We start from the raw sequence: 21,484 nt of genomic DNA, 5'->3' as shown, positions 1-21,484 counted from the left end.
ACCTTGCACCCCACTTCCTGGACAAGGTTTGGTAAAAAGCCTCACCACTTCCTGGACAAGGTTTGGTAAAAAGCCTCACCAATTTGCATAGGTGACTACAGACCCAGACCCTTGGATCTTAAGAACAATGAACAATCCTCCCAACACTTGCACCCCCCCTTTCCTGGGAAATGTTGGATAAAAAGCCTCACCAATTTGCATAGGTGACCACAGACCCAAACCCTTGGATCTGAGAACAATGAAAAAGCATTCAGTTTTCTTACAAGAAGACTTTTAATAAAAATAGAAGTAAATAGAAATAAAGAAATCCCCCCTGTAAAATCAGGATGGTAGATATCTTACAGGGTAATTAGATTCAAAAACATAGAGAACCCCTCTAGGCAAAACCTTAAGTTACAAAAAAGATACACAGACAGAAATAGTTATTCTATTCAGCACAATTCTTTTCTCAGCCATTTAAAGAAATCATAATCTAACACATACCTAGCTAGATTACTTACTAAAAGTTCTAAGACTCCATTCCTGGTCTATCCCCTGCAGAAACCAGCATATAGACAGACACACAGACCCTTTGTTTCTCTCCCTCCTCCCAGCTTTTGAAAGTATCTTGTCTCCTCATTGGTCATTTTGGTCAGGTGCCAGCGAGGTTACCTTTATCTTCTTAACCCTTTACAGGTGAGAGGAGCTTTCCCCTGGCCAGGAGGGATTTCAAAGGGGTTTACCCTTCCCTTTATATTTATGACACGGGGGAATCATTAAATCAACAACTGATTTTACATATCAGCCTTCATAACATAAATAAACCACAGATAATAAAGTATGTTCAATAATGAATAGTCTTTGAGGTTGGATTTATTTAGATCTGTAGGAAACACACATAATGGAGATCTTGAGTCAATAGCAATTTTCCACTGGGATCAGTCCAAATGGATTGATTAAAATAGATATTCTGAATGAAGAAACACAAATGCCACCAATACACTTGACACAGACAACTAGCCAGATAACAATCACTGACTTTGTGGCTGTGAAGATAATGTATGACTATTTTTCAAGTCAAAGTTGCATGCTTGATCATGATTTTTACAAATGTATTCATTATAATTTTTTCAGACATAGTTTATGTGAAGAAATGTTATACTTCTAGCTATTCATTATTCAAAATTTGCTACTGAACTTGTGAGAATGGTCACTTAAGTCACATGTTATTGTTTCTGTTCCCATACTAGTTAAGCAAACACTTTGGAACTATCTCTGCTTCTCCCCCAAACAAATGTATTGTGTCACAAACTGAATTTTGTTTCTTGATTAAAAGAATCTCTACGAGCTCAAAATTCCTTTTCTGTGAATAGTCATATGCATAAGACCTTGCTCAGATGAACGCTTGTGGCAAATGAACAGAAAAGGGCTTGTGCACGGGTGGATTGAAATCTGTAAGGGTGCTGTGCACGTCCTGCCAGCTGTCCAGTTTTATGGGCTCAGTTGTTATTCCATGCAAAAAAAAAATGGAAATTCCATTTTTTGTACCTTAGTGATAGTGTCGCTACATCCACCGGACTCTCACAATGCACAGCTGAAAATCATGCACAAGCAGGCTTAGACTCAAATCCTCAAAGGTATGTAAGCCCCTAGATGCTTTTGAGGATCTGGGCCTTTCTCTCTCTCTTTCCCTCTCCCCAGCCAGCCTGGGCCCAGACACTGGGGTACAGATGTAACAACACAATTGTGAGACATCAGATCTGTGCCATGCTCCAACCTGGTCAGCTGCCCACTCCCTGCTGGCCTTGGGCCCTGGGCAGCTGCACTGCAGCTCCAGGCCGGCCCCCAGCCCTGTACAGAGTGGGGGCTGAGCCTGGCAGGGATGGTACACGGGATGGATAGGTTTGCGGGTGGCTCAGTCTGCTCCCGCGGGGCAGTAAACCTGGCCTCCATCGGGGAGTAACAGTCTGAGGTGGTGCTGGGATTCCTGCTACTCCCTCCCATCGCCCATACAGAGACGCCATTCGCCTGAAGGCAGAGAGGCCACAACCAAGATGGCGGCAATTGGGCTGCAATGGAAATATGCACGAGGTGCCGCATCCAAGATGGTGGCGCGGGAGGGCCGCAGAGAGGGTTGATTTTCCCTGGTTCTGGGGTCAGGGACCGGAAGCGCAGCGGACGCAGGCGGAAGCGGAAGCGCTGGGTGGCCGGAAGTGTCTGTCGGGGTTATCCCTCCCCCTCGCAGTCACAATAACAGGCGGCACTTGGCGGCCAGGTAAGGGGCGGCGGGGCTGGGAGGGGTAGGATTAGGGTTACGTGCGGCTGCTCTGGCTCCCCGCACACGCGCCCCCGGGGACAGGAGGGAGGCGCCGGGTCGGGCTGGCCCTGTGGAAGGGAATGGGGAGCGGCGTGTGCCCCGCTTTCCTGGTGGGCGATGGCCTGGGCCGTGATCGCTGGCGGCGATGACCGTTGCGGGCGCTGGGGCGGGCGGCCGTTGCTGGGGGGGTTGACTGACTGACTGACTGACCGACCGACCGACCTCTCGCCTGGGCCTGCCGCTGGGAATGGGGGGAGGGGCCCTTTCCCATCTGCAGTGGCCTGGGGGAGACCCGCGGTCTGGATGACCTTTTCCCTGCTGGGGTGGGTCCCCTCTGCCGTGTAGAGCGAGTGTCTTTCTCTCGCTCTCCCCGCTTCCTTTGGGATTTGCTTCCCTGACTCCCCACCGGCACGTACTCTGCTGTAAGTGCATGAGGCTGCCTTGGGAGACCCTGCTTCATCCCTCTTGATGCCGTGCTCTGCCTCATCGTTCCAAACCTGAGGCAGGTGGAGGTGCTTTCTAGTTACTGTGCTCTTTTTCTTGCTTTTTCTCCCTTGTTACTTCAAAGAAAGGGGGTTACATTTGAGTAATGTCTCATCACAGCAGAAAACAGGCCTGAAAAATAGTGATGTCTCTTCTAAAGTACCACCTGGAAAAGGTGGAAAAATCCACTTTTCTCAGAGACAGGATACAATATAAAACTAAGCTCCCACAAAATAAATTATACGAGGATGTTTTCCCCTGTTCTCTCCCACCCCCTGCAAAAAAAAAAATCCCCAAGCAGCAGTCACATTAAATGTGACTATCAAAGATATAGCAGGAGATGGCGTTATCTGTCTTACATTGCTTTTTGCCTACTGCACTAAAAAAAAATTTAGACATTCTTTAGGATCACCTCACCCGATAACAGGAATGTCATAGTAGATAGCATGTGATTATTGTCTCAAGTGGTTCTTCTTAAGTAGTCCCTGGTGTCAGCACATATTTATTTGCTCCCCCTATCTTCCAGGTCAGTGCTACTATGTCTACTGATGAAACCAAGTTTTGCAATGCTCAGACTAGCAGTTTGATCTGGGTTGTATTCTGTTTTGCAAACTGTCAACAAAATTGACAGCTCATTGATTCCACAATTGCTGGTACAGTATTTTTGAAACTGCTCAGTTTGTTTTCCAAAAGGAGGCTAAGCTGACAGTTCTGGTTGTTACTAATCAAAACAGGAGTTTTCTAAACTTATCAAGTTGAACACAGAAGTCACTAATTGAGAATATAACACATCAAACCATTGTTCATGTAGGATCTTTATTTTTACCTTAACTATATTAAATTGAGAAGAATAAAATTCTCTGCATTTTCTGCCTACTTTGTTTAAATATTAAAGGAATATGTATGGATTGTTTAGAAGTCAGTTGTTGTAAAACAGCAGAACTAAAATAGTGAGAATGTTAGTTTTAAAAACTTATATGTAGAAACTTATTCCCTACGCTTATTTCTGGATACCCCACACACTGCTCTACGAAGATTACATAGTTCTGGGTGACGAGGTTTTTTCTGTCTCAGTGATGAGATCTAATTCAAAGCACAGTCATCACCAGAGAAAAGTCTGGAGCTGCTCATGTAGATTAACTCATACCTTTAGATTTTCTGCACTGGATTCCCACAGGTGGAGGTGGCTCTTTTACTTCTCTGTGGAGCTCTTCCCTGGTTTCCTCCTCCTCCACTTCAAACCACTGACTTACCTTCTACTTGACTTAAATCTTCCTTATGTGTTATCTTATATCAGATGCTCTTTTTATCCTGAAATATCTTACTCTCTGTATAAAACTAAAATGTTTTCCATTCTCTGCTGCTGTCTGTCTGTCCTCCAACTGGAGGAGTATGGGGAAATTCACTTGGAATCCATATCACACAGAGAAACTTTGATACCCATTTATAAAAATTTGTACCAAAGTCCCCCAGTGTCTCTGGATCCTATTTAGGAAATCTTGTCTTAAAGATGGGTTGGATGGCTCGATTGGGATCTTGATCCTTGCTTATTGGTTGACGATAAAATATTTAGTTGGCCTGTGTGTTCCTCTTTTTATGGAGGTGTAAAGGGTGGTTTTGTGGGCCCGTGTGAGAACAGTACCGTGATCTTATAGTTACAGAGATGCTTATGTTTAGAAGGTTTTAAAAAAGGATCTTGTCACATTAAAATCATACAATTAAGGTAGATTTGTTACAAACAACCTTAATATTAATCTGACAGTTTTATAAACCTAATCTTCCTTGGTTATGTTATGTACTTACTACATGCAGTAATCTACCAGGTTGGGCAAAATAAATAGAATAATCTCATTTCTTTATGGGCCTTTTCTAGTCAGTTTCATTCTCGGTCTTGTATGCTTGAACAATGCTGCAATATTTCAATTGAAAATATTGTAACTGATGAATATATAAACAAACATTTCTGTTGATGTTGGGATTTGTAAAAGCTAAGTTTTGTAAAATCTACAGTATATGTAGGGCCAGATATGACTTAACAGTATCTCTTGAGGGGAAGAAGGGTGGCATAACCTTGATGTGTGTTGTATGATTTCAAAATTTAGAATGCTGACAAATTAGCTATTAAATAAAACCTTTCCCCATCATTAGATCTGAGTGAAGTTCATAACGTTTTGAGGTTTTTTGTCAGATGCAAAACTTGCATTTGGTGAACACAATTTTTCTCTAATCTGTTATAAGATGCTCTTTATATGTCCATCAACCTGCCTTTGAAATATACTTACTTCAGGTTAGGACAGTTTATCAGAGCTATACCCTTCAGTCTTTTTTTTATCTATTCTTCATCTCCTAGTTGACCAAAGAAGGAAGAGAACCAAGATCAGTTAAATGAACTGGTTGTGAGCAGCTAAAGACCCTAGGTACTGGGAAAATAAAGAATGAGGGGAAATCATGTAATGTACTATTTGTATTGTGGCTATTGGTAGAATCACAGTAGAAATACAATACGTAGTTAAATGATAACATGTTTAACATCGACAATATATATAGTGTTTCGTAACATTAACCACAACATTTGCAACAGATGATTTTGATAACTTCATATTTTTACACTCTGTTGGTTGGTTGATGAATTTTAGTTTGTGGAAAACTGAAGAAAAATCTGTTGTTGCATATTGTGAAGCTAAGAAACGCATTTCCTACTAAACACTTCTTATCACAGAGAAGTGATGAAAGTTGACACTTGACATGTTAGAGGACACACTCCACTTAAAATCTAGTCAGTTTACAAAAGTTAACTCAAAGTATTTTCATGTCCACCTGCCCTGAGTCTTCCTGCCAATTATTTGTTGTTCTACAATCATTTTCTTGTTGTGGGAAAGACCCCCACAAATAGTTTTGTATGAATTGAATTAAATTGAACAAAATAATCTTTCATAAAAATAATAATTTACCATCATAATCAGGAGAAAATATAGACCATCCAAAACTTGTGTGTATCACAGTTTTGGAGTCTTTCCACAATTTTTGTTGCAGTCTGGAAATTCTGAACTTTCATTACAAAAATGTTTTCATCTCTTGCTGTTGAAAGTTAAATCCATGACAGAGTTTATTGGTTTAACAATACTCTGTCAACGTAACTGTCCAGAAAACAGTCTTGAACTAAACAACATCAGTAGCAAGGATGTGAACTCTTCCTACCTCATGCCATTCATCTCTGTGAGCTGTCAACTTAATTAGAGTTATTAAACATGGTACTTTTTCTTTAAAACTAAACAAATTAATGCAAAAACTGCTAACATTTGGTTTGGATTATTTCAGTAGCAGAAAATGCAGCATCATTAACTCAGCCATATTGCACATTAGGTATAAAATTATGGTGAAACAACATTTACAGAAATATAGTAAGCTACAAATTTAACAGTGAAAATAGAGAGAGATTAAATGTATGCAACATTGCTGAGTTAAGAACTTTAAGCAAGATTGTAAGAGCCTTTCCTTTTTAGGACAGAATAATTTAATTTTGGATTGGACATAGTACACTGAAATGTGTCCACTTTGGTTAGTAATTTTCTGTATCTATTGTTCCATGAGCTGTCTTTGCTCATTGCTATGTGGGTGGCAATTGAAGAGACATTTTATTGTTTTCTAAGTTAGAGAAAGGTTACTACAGAAGTAACCTATAGTTAAATTACTTGGATATGTACATAAGAGATCCAGGTGGTATTCTGTTTACTAATTTTACTTGGTTCAAAGGGACTTTCTAGTTAGTCTTCTTTTGTTTGGCTGGAATTTTTTTCCAGCTTTATACACAAGGCAGATTGATTTATATCTTGCTAGAACAATCCTTCCACTTTTTAGTTGATTCATTTGGATAATGGCATTCTAGAGTTAATTTTTAGTGGCAGATTTTGTTGAGTCCTTCTGTTTATATTTATGTTTATTACTCTGTATCCTTTCTCCCACTTTTTGTCTTTCAGTTGCACTGAATTTGTATAACATTGTGAAAATTGATCCTTTTAATCAGAAATCATTGCAAATATGGGGCCTCGACGGAAAAATGTGAAACCGTGCTGCATGAGTAGGGAAGTCTCTGAAACTACCAAACTAGATGAGCCAAAAGATTATATGAACCAGCTCTCACATGAAGTACTTTGCCATATCTTTAGGTAAGAAGCTGTATTTTTTGTCTCCCCATACCTTCCACTTTGGTATCTGTGAATAAAAATCAAATGACAGGCGTTCAGAAAATACTAGCTGTACCGCCCATTAGTTAGATGGGAATTAAATTTAGTCCTCAGTATTTGTGGATGAGGTTTTGCTGGACAATACAGAGGAAATGTATGGGATTTCTTTCTTGTGGAACTCTACCTTTATTTCTTTTGTTAAAACTAAGCACATAGGTGGCACTATATAAATAAGTTATCTCTCCAGAGAAACACGCTTCATATTCTTTGATATAGTCATGTACACTGAAAACTACCTTATGTGAAAATTGCTATTAGTATCATGTAGAAGCAAGCAAAAGAGCAGAGAAACGTTATATCTTTTATTTTTTAAGTTAAGTTTGACTAAAAAAAGTCTGCAAGTGTACACTGATGATAGATACAATATTCATTCTAAGGCAAATTATCTTTTTATACCTTGTAGATGCATGTCTAAAATTTGTGGCATAACTTTGTTTCACTCATACAGATTCCCTTATTGTTAGTGTTGCAATCTTGCCATTCAATCTTTCCTACACGTTTTAGGCATGATCGTGCGCCAGGGTGTGCAGCCATGCACTATAATGTCTCTGATAAATTCAATTACCGTGCATACATTACAAGTGATGCATGTCTGGGTATATTGAAGCAGCACTGACCCTGCCGCTGAGAGTTTTAGTCAAATGGTTCATTCCATTTAAAAAATAAATGGAATACTCTAACTAGAATTTTACAGATACTCTTAGACTTTGAATAATGTGGCTGGCATGTAAATATCTTGCTGACAAGTTTAAAATGTCCCACAGATTGCAAGTATGTTTGTGGGGCAGCTCCTACTAAACGGATCCCCATTTAGAATGAACTAGAGAATTAAAATGCACACTTCAAAGGTAGAAAGTTTCCAGATCTCCGGGTATGGCAACTTTGCAAGATTTGGTCAGAAATGAAATAGGCTCCTACACGTACTAAAGTATCACGGAGTCTCCCTTCTCTACCTCAGACCCTTATGGACACGGCAAGGCCACTGTTCTGTTTTTTACCTTAAGTGCATTGGCCGCCTGATGAACAAATTGCTACCTCTTCTGCCTAGCCACATTACATAGGTTGCTACAGTACTATCTGAAAAATCTTATTTGAATCCATGCTAGATGTGAGGAATGTCTGGGTTTGTATAGTAATCCTCTGGATGTTCTTTGGTGTGAGAGAAAATGAACGAATGTCTTTGATGAACAGAGTTTCTTTCTATCCGAAAGGTACCTTCCCCTGCAGGATATCATGTGCATGGAATGCCTCTCCCGGAAGCTGAAGGAAGCGGTCACTCTGTACCTGAGAGTGGTGAAGGTTGTGGACCTCTGTGCAGGCCGCTGGTGGGAATATATGCCCACTGGTAAGAAGTACACTTCATTTGGGTATTATGTTAATATTGTATTGATGAGACCTAGCTGAGCTATGATATCATTTATACAGAGACATATGGGATGGGCTTTTCGAAAGCAGCCAAGAAAGGTGAGTGCTTACCTCTCGCTGACTTTCAGTGGTAGTTGGTGCCTTCCTCACTTCGGTACTTTTGAAAATCCCACCTGTATGGGCGTTGAATACTACAGTGATGAAAATGGGGCTGCTCCATAACAAGTTATGAATAATGTATGTTTGTTGTAAGGGGGTTTAATGTATGAATACATGGGGCAGTTCAAGAAGAGGCTGTTTGCATGCTGGTAAGAAAGAGTACGACTTCATCTAGCTATCCATTTGCCAACTGTTCAAGGTCAATATAAGAGCCATTCACTTGGAGGTTCTACCTCCAACCCTTGCTTAGCTCACCCATTGAATTTGTCAGGGGTGGGAGGAGGAAGCATCTGAACAGTAAGATTTACATTGGATTTAAAGATATACTCGTGGCTGGGGGGGAGGGGAAGGCAGGGGAAGGAGAGCTACGGTGACTGACACTCCAGAGGTTGCAGTGTCTGGGAAGTTAGACTTACAGGGGTTCCTGTCAGGAGGATATTGGGATAAGATATACATGTATACAGACTGTTTATTGTTTTTAAGTCCTGTTTCTCTTGTATTTTGTTCCTACTGTTATGACTAATCAGTACTTTGGTTAAGAAGGCTGTCTGATCACTGTATTTACCACTGGTCACAGATTCTTAAAGGGAAAAACCACAGGTACCAAAACCCTCAGACCTGCTGCTTTAGCACCGTTGATACACGGGGTCCTGCAGACCAGAGCCTCATCTAAGAGTGGGAGAATAATGGGATTCCCCCCAGGGGAAGGAAAATGGACAAGGCCTGATGCTCATGGAGGTGCACTCAGAGAGACCTGACAGAGGACAGAGATGCAGCTAGCCCTATAGTTTTGACAGCTTTGCCCTGGAGGATATAAAGGCAACAGAACATATAGAATATTAGTTCATAAAAGTTGGGGATGGAAACCATCTATTATATCATCTAATACCTTTTCTGGCATGGGAGGGCTGAGGATTTTTATTTTTTTTAAAAAAAAGAAATGGAGTACTTGTGGCACCTTAGAGACTAACAAATTTATTAGAGCATAAGCTTTTGTGAGCTACAGCTCACTTCGTCGGATGCATACAGTGGAAAATATAGTGGGGAGATTTTATATACACAGGGAACATGAAACAATGGGTGTTACCATACAGATTGTAACAAGAGTGATCAGAAAAGGTGAGCTATTACCAACAGGAGAGCGGGGGTAGGGGAAACCTTTTGTAGTGATAATCAAGGTGGGCCATTTCCAGCAGTTGACAAGGATAGTAGGAGGGAAAATAAACAAGGGGAAATAGTTTTACTTTGTGTAATGACACATCCACTCCCAGTCTTTATTCAAGCCTAAGTTAATTGTATCCAGTTTGCAAATTAATTCGAATTCAGCAGTCTCTCCTTGGAGTCTGTTTCTGAAGTTTTTTTTGTTGAAGAATTGCTACTTTTAGGTCTCTAATCGAATGACCAAAGAGATTGAAGTGTTCTCCGACTGGTTTTTGAATGTTATAATTCTTGACATCTGATTTGTGTCCATTTATTCTTTTACATAGAGACTGTCCAGTTTGGCCAATGTACATGGCAGAGGGGCATTGCTGGCACATGATGGCATATATCACATTGGTAGATGTGCAGGTGAACGAGCCTCTGATAGTGTGGCTGATGTGATTAGGCCCTATGATGGTGTCCCCTGAATAGATATGTGGACACAATTGGCAACGGGCTTTGTTGCAAGGATAAGTTTCTGGGTTAGTGTTTTTGTTGAGTATTTGCTTCAGGTTGGGGGGCTGTCTGTAAGCAAGGACTGACCTGTCTCCCAAGATCTGTGAGAGTGATGGGTCATCCTTCAGGATAGGTTGTAGATCCTTGATGATGCGTTGGAGAGGTTTTAGTTGGGGGCTGAAGGTGATGGCTAGTGGCGTTCTGTTATTTTCTTTGTTGGGCCTGTCCTGTAGTAGGTAACTTCTGGGTACTCTTCTGGCTCTCTCAGTCTGTTTCTTCACTTCAGCAGGTGGGTATTGTAGTTGTAAGAACGCTTGATAGAGATCTTGAGGGTGTTTGTCTCTGTCTGAGGGGTTGGAGCAAATGCGGTTGTATCGTAGAGCTTGGCTGTAGACAATGGATCGTGTGGTGTGGTCAGGGTGAAAGCTGGAGGCATGTAGGTAAGTATAGCGGTCAGTAGGTTTCCGGTATAGGGTGGTGTTTATGTGACCATCGCTTATTAGCACCGTAGTGCCCAAGAAGTGGATCTCTTGTGTGGACTGGTCCAGGCTGAGGTTGATAGTGGGATGGAAATTGTTGAAATCATGGTGGAATTCCTCAAGGGCTTCTTTTCCATGAGTCCAGATGATGAAGATGTCATCAGTGTAGCGCAAGTAGTGTAGGGGCATTAGAGGACGAGAGTTGAGGAAGCGTTGTTCTAAGTCAGCCTTAAAATGTTGGCATACTGTGGGGCCATGCGGGTACCCATAGCAGTGCCGCTGATTTCGAGGTATACATTGAGGGTATACATTTTTGTTATACAGAGAGAATTGCAGCATAAGTTCTGTCTGTACAGCTACATGTTTACTGTCACAAAACATTCAAAACTTGTGTCCTCCTCATAGGTTTCACTGATTCCAGTTTCCTAACGTTGCTGAGGAAGATGCCAGACATTGAACAACTCTATGGTCTTCACCCCAGGTATCTTGAAAGGCGCAGAGTCCGTGGCCATGAAGCTTTCAGCATTCCTGGAGTGCTAGAGGCCTTGCAGGCCTGCCCAAATCTGCTGGTAAGTGTGCAGGTTCAAAAGATAAATGCCTTTCATCAGTTGATATTATGAACCTTGATAAGGCTGCAGAGGAAATAGATGGTTGGGATTAATTAACACAATTAATGATGTAACTTCTTGCTTGGATGCAGTACTGTTGTGCATTTAATCTTTGTCTTGCATTAATGGCAGCTGAAGTAAACATTTACAAAATGTGTTGCTAGTTTACAAATGGGTGCTGTTTTTTTGTAGTCACTTCAATGGGAGTTACAGGTGCTCAGTATTTCTCAAGATCAGGCCATTAGTTACAGCAGTATTTCAGCTAATTAAGTAGTTTCCTATGACCACTTCTGCTTTTAAGGCAAATGGTTCTGCAAATGTCAAGGGAATTCGTGCATTGCCTCAAGCTCTGAGTATTACCGAGAAGTTTACTTGGTTAAGAGAAATATTATTTCTGCTTAATATGGTAATTGGAGCCTTGCCTTTGCTTATTATTGTACTTTTATCCAGGGTGTTGAGACCTCTCATTTGGAGCTGGTGGAAGCCATTTGGACATACATGCCACAAGTTCATATTTTAGGGAAGTTTCGTAATCGTAATGGTGCTTTTCCAATCCCGCCCGAAAACAAACTGAAAATTCCTATAGGAGCTAAAATTCAGACGTTGCACTTAGTAGGTAAGAGTTTATTGGTGAGTAGTTTCCTTAGATACAAATGAACTTAAAAGATTTGAAATGCTGCATAATCTGGAACCTATATTTGACTCTAGGACAAGCAGAGTTCCAGAACGCAAACTCCGGTGTGACTGTGTTGACAGATGGTGGTGAATTCCCGGTTCAAGAGCCCATAATTTTTGAAGTGTTCCATTTGCTCTTGGGGCACAATCTGTAGAGATGGGTGTAAGTGCCCCCCATCAAAGTCAAAATCATTTACCCTGAGAGATGTGTTGTTAGACCCTAAAAATCATGGACTGATTAGGATTAATGGTTTATTACAACAATCTATAACCCACTTGCAATCCCTACCCTCCTGCTTTTCCCCCACCCCTCATGACTGGAAGGGTGTTAACAGGCCACGTCACTTGTATGGTCCCTTGAAATATGTGTTAACTACTTATGCTAAATAATCTGTTCCATCTTGAATTTAGCTGTGACCACTCTGAGGGCTTGTCTACACTTACAGTGGCAATGCTACAGCCTTTTAACACATCAGTGAAGATGCTACTTAGGCTGACACTAGGGCTTCTCCTGTTGGTGCAGGTCAAGGATCAGCAATCTTTGGCACGCGTCCCAGGGTAAGCCCCCTGGCTGGCCGGGCCAGTTTGTTTACCTGCCACATCTGCAGGTTCGGCCGATTGCAGCTCCCACTGGCTGCGGTTCACTGTCCCAGGCCAATGGGGGCCGCAGGAAGCGGCAGCCAGCACATCCCTCGGGCCACACCGCTTCCTGCAGCCCTATTGGCCTGGAGCCGCAATCGGCCGAACCTGCAGACGCAGCAGGTAAACAAACTGGCCCGGCCCACCAGGGGTCTTACCCTAGCGGGCCGCGTGCCAAAGGTTGCCAATCCCTGGTGTAGGTAATCCACTTCCCTGAAAGGCAGTAGTTACATCAACCAGAGAAGCCCTCCCATCAACATAGTGCTGTCTACACTGGGAGTTAGGTCGGTATAACTGCGTCGCTCAGGGGGTTGATATTCCGCACCGCTGAGTGACGTAGTTATATCGACATAAGTTGCTTGTGTAGACACAGCCTGAGGAAGTTTCCCAGACCTGAAGAAGAGCTCTGTGTAAGCTCAAAAGCTTGTCTCTCAGCAACAGAAGTTGGTCCAATAAACCTCACCCATCTGGTTTCTCTAATTACCCCGAGCCCTGGTCTACTCTATAGAGTTAGGTTGGCGCAAGGCAGCTTGTATTGACCTAACTCTGTAAGTGTTTATTCTAAAATTTCGCTCCTGCTGACGTAATTTGCGCACTACATCAACTTAATAACTCCACCTCCATGAGAGGTGTAGAGTCAATATTGATGTAGTTAGGTTGACACAATGTCATTATAGACACTGCATTGCTTACATTGACCATTACTGGCTTTCAGAAGCTGTCCCACAATGTCCCACACTGCCAGTTCAAACAGTGCAAGCGCTCCTGGTGAGGACGGGCAGAGCCGACACAAGGAGCAAAGCGTAGACATGCACAAGCGATGTAATTACTGCGGCAACTGTATGCCAACCTAACTTAGGTTGACTTAATTTTGTATATTGTAGACGTGCCCAGAGATTCATTCTACAGTATACGTCTGAAAGTTTGTTTAATGTGGGACCTGATTTGGTTTTTTGTTGTTGTTCCTGTATTTTAGGGGTAAATGTCCCTGAAATTCCTTGTATCCCAATGCTGAGGCATCTTTATTTGAAGTGGGTGAGGCTCACCAAACCACAGCCCTTTAAAGATTTCCTTTGTATCAGCTTACGCACTTTTGTCATGAGGAACTGTGCAGGTAAGGTGTGCATCTATATAGGAAAAAACTAGTACCTGTACTAGGGATATTGTAACTGCATTCGTGCTAGACTACCAAAGGGCACTAGCTCAGAACATGATGGTAAAAATGCCTGAGCCCTGTCTACCGTAGCACTTACACCTGTACAGCTGCACCATTGCTAGCAGTTGCTGTAGTAAGGTTACTAAGTTTACTAATGCAGATAAGATCTTGGGATTGCCCATCATGCAGTGCTCCAGAAGCAATCAAAGGCTTTATTTCACTTTTGATATTGAGGAAAAAATTCTCCTATGCTGTATTGCGTTGTTACATTAATAGAACACCTCTAGTTCTTAGTTCTGATAACTTGCTGAACTGAACGGGTGCAAATAGGCGTATCTGATGGCTGCATTATTTGAATGATGTATTAAATAAGCAACCTTCTGTGTATATGTTCCCTATCGGAAGATTTTTTTTCTCTGCAGGACCCACAAATTCTCTGAAATATGTCCCCTTAGTGACGGGTTTGGCTTCTGCCCGAAACCTGGAGCATTTAGAGCTGGTTCGAGTTCCTTTTCTTGGAGGACTTATCCAGCATGTTGTAGAAGATAGCTGGAGATCAGGTATACAACTTCCTACTGCCCTGAAGAATAGAACAAAATTACCTCGGGCATCTCATGGGTACCGATCTTATTCTACAGTTTGTTCCTTAATTAGTATGCTTTTAGCCATGTTGAAAGGGTGTTAATAATGGGACTTTTATTTTATTTTTGGGTATTGTTTTAATCTTCTGTATATAACTATATGCTTTAGTGACACATTTTTGTATACTAATACTGAAAACAAATAAAAGCTAAGTTAAATTGAAGTTCTATATTTCTATAACAATGGAAACTATTAAAGAATTGCTACCTTTTGACATTCCAACCAAATGTCAATCTTTACTGTCATTTCACTTTCTAGAGGGTGGAACTGGCAGGAGTAATTTGAAGGAAGGTCACTTTTAATTTAAAAAAAATAGCTTCTTGGGAAACTTCTGTTGTGTTAGTCAGGGCTACCTCCTACCAGTAGGTGTCAACGTAAGGAAGCTTATATTAATTTTCTTTAAAATGGCATGTATTCTTGTTGTTAATTGCAATTCTGCATTCCTAAAATAACACCAGGAAAGTGAGTAATGTTTTAATGCCACAACCCATTGACTAAAGTGAAATTTTGCTTTTCTTTCCTATTATCAGGTGGTTTTAGGAATTTGCACACTATAGTTTTGGGAGCTTGCAAGAATGCTCTTGAAGTGGATCTTGGCTACCTCATCATAACTGCTGCACGAAGGTACTTGCCTTCCCCAGCCATTGTCTTTCCTTTCTGGTTTCTCTCTCTTCAAATCACAGTTGTTTAGGTAATTTAATAAATTCCCAGTGTTTGAAGAACAAGAAGTTTTAAATGTTCAAGAGAAAAGCCATGTGAACTTTTACAATCTATAACAAGAATATCAAATGGCTAGAGGAAAGGACTGGGAATTACCATGCCTGGGTTCTGTTGTTAGGTCTGTCACTGACTTGTTCTGTGGTCTGAGCCAAGTTACTGCACTTTGTCATCTGTAAAATGAGTATAACAGTATTTTTCTACCAAGTGTGTATGAGGCTTAATTGGTATTTATAAATTGCGTGGAGTTCCTCATTGCTGCATAACTGCAAAATACTGAAGGATGCAGGTATCCACTGGATTTCACCATTGTCAAGTAAATGTTTTCATTTTACTGCCTAGAGTGGAACAGAGGCATTCACTCGGATGTTTTCTGCACTAAACAGTGCTTTGTTGCATCTGACCTTGAATGTGAACTGTACTTGATTGCTTTTAGGTTGCATGAAGTGCGAATTCAACCTTCCCTGACCAAAGATGGTGTCTTTTCTGCACTGAAGATGGCAGAACTGGAGTTCCCACAGTTTGAAACCCTTCATCTGGGATATGTTGATGAGTTTTTGCTACAATGTATGCACATTTTTGAAAAAGATTCTTAAATTACCTGGTGAGGGTTAGGATAGTGCGAATTGATAGTTTTGGTGTATTTTTCTAAGACTTGCTTTTAAAAGAATATAAATAATTATTGCTCTTGAATCTGGTGACGTTTAGTCAAGTATGATTTTTCTGTACCCCCTGAAACTTCCATTGTAACTGGGACAGAGACTTTGCTTTGTCTAATGAAAATAATACTCTGGTCTTTGTGTCAAATGGGATTACAGTATGGGACTCAGAAAAAGCTTATTGAAAGGCTGCAACTTCTGAAGCAGCAGATTGCTGAAATCTTCTATTGTCTTTCTTTAGGCAAAATGACTAATGGGGACTTGGTAAAATATGGCTTGGCTGATGTCGTTGAAAATCCAGGAATCATCACAGACATTGGAATGAAAGCTGTAAATGAAGTATTCTCTTGCATCAAGTATCTGGTCGTGTACAACTGCCCACATCTGCACAACCCAAACAATTGGATCACAGGTATTGAATGCTTTTGGAATGCTGGAGATACAATGTGAATGCCTCACATCAGGATAAAGATTTCTACTTAAACTCCTTTCAGTAAATGAACATCATAATCCTGCAATTTAAGGAAACATCTGAGACCAAGAAATGGTCTATTTTTTTTTTTTGAAGATTTGGTAGTTGAGGGCATGCCTTCTGTGTGTGTGTGCGTGTGTGTATATATATAATATATATACACACAAGCAGAATATTGTTAATTTGCACTGTAGATTGGGGTAATAGTTAGGAATTATTGATGTTTGCAAATTAGTAAGTGAGAAATATAGTGGAATAGTGCATCATATAAAATTATGATGTACCCATTTAATAAAGTTAGTCCAATTTAAAAGTTTTCATGATAATTCATTGTGCTTGAATTCTGACTTTTTAGGACCAGGTCTGATGATGAGAGTGTATTTTCGTGTCTATCGCTGATTCTACTCTGGTCCCCTTTCCTGAGAGTTGATAAAAGTGCAAATTAGTGCTAATTACAATAGTGATTCCTGTGATGCGAATGCTTGTCTGTTATGAGCTAGACTGAGACTACAAATGCTTTTCATACAGGTTGTGAACAGCAGGATGGATTTAAATCACTAGTCAGGAAGGCTCCATTTAATCATGGATTTATACATAAAAGTGCATTCTTGTTGGTTGTTATAACCTTAATACATATTCCTCACAATTCAGAGATAGATGTAGGTTTCATTTTTAGAAGGTACACTACATTTTTAAGTGATTTATTTTGAAAACTTTTCAGATTAGTTTTACAGCTATATCAGAAAATGAATGGTTGTTTGGTTGTTTCATTTGCCAAAGGTAATTGAAGCAGATATTTATGAAGTCATTGGGAGGTGAACTATCTCCAATTCAAAAGGTTAATCATTAATATTTGGAGGATTTTCTTGCCATGCAGTATTAGGAGGAGAACATCACCAGACAGACATTTAAATTGTTTTATTTAACTAAAACAACAACATTATGTAGTCTGGATTTTTTCTTCAACAGCAAACATATAATATTTTAACAAAACAAGCATATGAATTTTTGAATTTAGTTAAACATTCACATTTTTTAAAATCATGTTTGTTTTTGTTAAAATTGTTTTTAACTAAAATAGTTAAATGAAATATTAAAAAAAAAATTAAATCGACTATGTGAGCCAGGTCAACATGAAAAACTTAAAATATTGGCTTCTGCAGCTAACTCAGTCGTTTTCACCTTCATCTTCCTGTTTGTTCATAAGCTGGAAAAGAAAAACAAGGTTTCCTGCTTTTTCAGGTCCCAAACGATTTCTCAATTTGGAATGAATTAGTCCAAAGGAAGAAAATATTGTTTCTACACCGGCAGAAGAAGCTACTGCTGTTAAAAGTGAGATTATCACTTCAACAGTCTCTGAATCCAAGTGCTTAAGTGACTTCCACCAGTTCACTGGTGTGACTTTCTTTAAAACATCATCAGCGAACATGTATTTCTTGAATGGTTCACCCTTAGCTCTGAAGTTTATTATAGCTGGCATTATGGAGGGATGATTGCTGGATGTCCATGTCATAGCCATCTCCTCCTCTTCAGCAGTTAAGGTTCCACCTTCGTACCAAGTATTGAGAATATTTGCAAGAAAATGAGCTGGAGATAGTGCTTATCCCATTTGTTTTTTTAATGCTTGTAACTTAACTCTGTCATTGCATATTTCTCTTTTTAACATCTCACTCAGCTTCTTCCAAATTTCAACAGCATCAGCAATAAAACAGCTATTTCCCTGAGTTTTGTTCAAGGCTACAGAAATAGGCTTCCGGGTACTCAGCATGTGTTCACCATTTCTCTTAAGTCCAATGTTGAGAACTTTGGCTGTGACAGGGCCATCTATTTTTTCATGATTTTGTTCACAAACTGTCATCAGATTCAGCCAGTTCTTGATATAGTGCTCAAAACAGTCCACTGCTGAGTTCCATCGCACGTCTTGTGGGAGAGTTAGCTTGGTTCCTCCCACTTTTTTCAGAGCAACTGCTGCAAAGTGGTTGTTACAGAAGTATTTTGCAATTTCAATAACATTAGCCTTTATTTCTGGAACACCGAAGTCTTTGGTAGGATGTGCATCAAATGAGCACTGCAACCGTATGTTATGAGCTTGGGACTCTCTTCACTCTTCTGAACTTCTTCTCATCTTAGATACGTTTGCAGCCCTGTCTGTGACCAAGCTGCATACTAGACATTTGAATTTTTTTTCAGTTTGTTATAGCTTTTACTACTACTTCTTGTAAATATTCTGTTGTGTGTGCATTTCCTGAAGTATCAATTGTTTCTGTACCCGTTGTCACACAAGCACATACAACAGGATCATTGTGGACATTGCTCCACCCATCAAGACTCAGGCTAACAATTTTACCCTCTAGACCTTTTGCACACTGCTAAGTTTCTCTTTCATACACTTTATCCAGCAATTTGCTTGCGACATCTGCTCTGTTGGGTGGACTGTTTCCTGGTCTTAATGACTGAACCATATTAATGCAGTGTGGGTTCTTAATCATACGGAAAGGAGAGTTCGTTGCATAAACAAATGGGTCAATTTTTTCATCTATTATCTCTTTTTGTAATCTGCTGGTTCTTATCACAAACTTATCTATGGTTGTTTCTGGATGATGGAGATTTTTTTTTCTTTTTGCTACAGGTGGTATACTGTGGCTATGTGAGAGAAACACTATCATTGGCAGATAACTCTGAAACTATAGAAAATGATGGTGATCTTGAAGGTGGATAGTCGTCAGAATCCTGTATGTTGAGGATGGATTCTCCTAAACAAAATAAGTCAATGCCGTTATTTAATTATTATTACCATACTGCTCATTTAGTATTACTCATTGCATTCATTGACACTCAGTACTACTTTAAAGGTGAAATTTTAAAAGGAAGATCAGCCTATTTCAGCTATTTATTTTGTATCAGAACTGCATCTAAAATGATAGTACCATAGAGTAACAACTATATTTTTTGCTCAAACATGAGAATTCAGGAATAGTCCAGAAGGAAGACAGGCAGTCCTTAAGAAAGCAGTATGAAATAAAAAAGTTTACCAACCTGAAAATCCTGCATGTTCAGACATGTTCCTTTCATCATCTTCAATGCAGCTTCCTCCTGAGAAGGAACACTTCTCATGATATTGTTTTATTTGGGAAACCAGGCCTTTCATTTCTTTGTTGCACTGTTCGCATTTTGCAAGCATGCCTGTCTTACCCACAGGTAGAGGAACTTCATTAAAATATTCCCAAACTGGGTCTTTTACGGCCTGCTGCCATTATAGGTTTTCCCTTCTAATGAGAGAATGATGTGGTAGATCTCAAATCAATAAAGGCTACACTCAGAAAGACCTCAAGACTTCTGGAATATGCTGCTCAAACAGTTTGATTTTTGTTTCTACTGCCTGTCCCTCCCTTCTCACATTTATCTCCAGACTTCTTCTCCTTGTCCAGATCTATTCTGTCCCCAACAATCTTCTGTTTATTGAACTTTTTGAAACTTTGCACTTTTAGAGAGCGGTAAAGGATGGACTCTGTGTACTCAAATTTGCAGAGGGAAAATAGGGTTGAGGTCTGTTACTTCTCACCTCAATATATTATTTATTTATTTTTTTAATTTTATTTATTTATTTAAAAAACATTTTTTTGTTGTTAACAAACATGTTATCTCTGGAGAGACAAATCCACAGTTTGAGAACTGCAAAACTAAGCATCTCTGATGGTATTTTCTAGACTGAGCACTGAGTCCCATTGGTTAGATAGAAAGATTAACCTAAATAATCTATACCAGGGATCAGGAAACTTTGGCACGCAGCTTGTCAGGGAAAGTCATTGGCGGGCCAGGCCAGTTTGTTTACCTGCAGCGTCCGCAAGTTTGGCCAGTTGCAGCTCCCACCAGCCAATGTGGGCTGCAGAAAGCAGCGTGGGCCGAGGGATGTGCTGGCTGCCGCTTCCCATTGATCTACACAGAAGCCCCTGGAACTCCATAAGATTGGGTCCCTAATCCATGAACTATTGGAACTCATTTACAAAACTTTTCTTAAACATTACATGAATATATTGTCTCATACTATAGAATTAGAATTTATAATCCCTATTCCATGATGAGATATCTTTGAGCTAGAAGGTATCTTATTAAAACTATCTTTAGATAGCTTTTTTCCTCAAAAAGCGTTTTATCAAAAAAATCTATTTTTTTTTTATTTTTGATTTTTTTTTAAATCATTGATTTTTATCCACCCTGGTGAACAGTCGTTATAGATGTGGACTGTATTCAGACTGGTTACAGAATGAAGAAAGTAACAGTTAGCAGATATCAGAATTACTCCTTTCCCCAGTCGTCATTTTAAAACACGGGTAGGGCAAAGACAGAGAGAGAGCCCTAATAATGATGGAAGGTTTTCCATAATTCTGCTAACTATTCTGTCCCACTATAAACAAATATGGAGATGCAGAAATTTGGAACCCCGATGCTGATAAACTGTCATAGTGGTGGTAATGGAAGGCTTAACCGTCTCAAATCTGCAAAAGTTCTAATAGGAGATAAAAGAGGAGCATATATCTCTCTCCTTCCACAGACCATTCAAGATGGACCCGGCTAGTTGACCTCACCCTGGTGCGATGCCATGCAATAAAGCTAGATTCTTTTAGTCAGTTCATTGAATTACTGCCAAGTTTGGAGTTTATCTCTCTGGACCAGATGTTCCGGGAACCTCCTAAGGTAAGTTTTTCTGTGTGTAGTTTGAGGTTTGGTTGTTTTTTTTTGTTTTTTTGTGTTTTTTTATTGTTGCTAGGGCATCTGAAATATACCAGAGTTCTGTTAAGGTACATGCTTTTTATAGTTATAATTAATTAAATAGTTCTGTGTGTGACTTAGGAATACAATGATTGCTATGAAAGATGTTTTTCTAAAAGATATGCTCTGAAGTTCTATGGCCTATGTTATGCAGGTCAAACTAGAGTATCACAGTTTTCCCTGCTAGCTTTATGATCTATGAATCTGTGATATGCAATGAAGAACAATTGTATCCATTTGCAGACAGCAGTAGTGGTGGAATGTGGTACTAATGATTAAATATTTTGTTGTCCTCAGAAAAAAGGGTTTAGATGTACTGTCCATATTTTTACTAGGGTTTTCATTGCTATTTTGGTTTTGCCTCTTTTTTTTTTTTTTTTTTTTGCATGAGACTTATTTTTGTATTGAGAGAATTACACATTGTACTAAGTATTCTTATGATTTTGCAGCATGGTAAAATTGTG

At 39.9% G+C, this 21,484-nt stretch overlaps 1 protein-coding gene across 4 annotated transcripts in view; it reads left to right on the top strand.

Annotated features, from left to right (window-relative positions):
• Positions 1-2,186: 2,186 nt before the first annotated feature.
• Positions 2,187-21,484, top strand: part of FBXO38 (F-box protein 38) — a 39,660-nt gene continuing 20,362 nt past the window's right edge. For 3 of the 4 annotated variants that reach the window (XR_013346850.1, XM_077824095.1, XM_077824093.1), the window contains exons 1-11: positions 2,187-2,254; positions 6,757-6,945; positions 8,235-8,368; positions 11,088-11,251; positions 11,741-11,906; positions 13,581-13,718; positions 14,183-14,320; positions 14,933-15,026; positions 15,556-15,686; positions 16,020-16,190; positions 20,803-20,945. Coding sequence is in view for 3 of the 4 variants with exons in the window: in XM_077824095.1 (XP_077680221.1) it covers positions 6,818-6,945; positions 8,235-8,368; positions 11,088-11,251; positions 11,741-11,906; positions 13,581-13,718; positions 14,183-14,320; positions 14,933-15,026; positions 15,556-15,686; positions 16,020-16,190; positions 20,803-20,945 (1,407 nt within the window). In the remaining variant the exon portion in view is untranslated. Of the gene's footprint in view, positions 2,255-5,129; positions 5,197-6,756; positions 6,946-8,234; positions 8,369-11,087; positions 11,252-11,740; positions 11,907-13,580; positions 13,719-14,182; positions 14,321-14,932; positions 15,027-15,555; positions 15,687-16,019; positions 16,191-20,802; positions 20,946-21,484 lie in introns of all 4 variants that reach the window. The other variant, XM_077824094.1, reaches the window with a different exon arrangement.

This window comes from Eretmochelys imbricata, chromosome 8 (assembly GCF_965152235.1).
Source record: "Eretmochelys imbricata isolate rEreImb1 chromosome 8, rEreImb1.hap1, whole genome shotgun sequence".
NCBI lineage: Eukaryota > Metazoa > Chordata > Testudines > Cheloniidae > Eretmochelys > Eretmochelys imbricata.
This window is presented reverse-complemented; position numbering and strand designations above follow the sequence as displayed.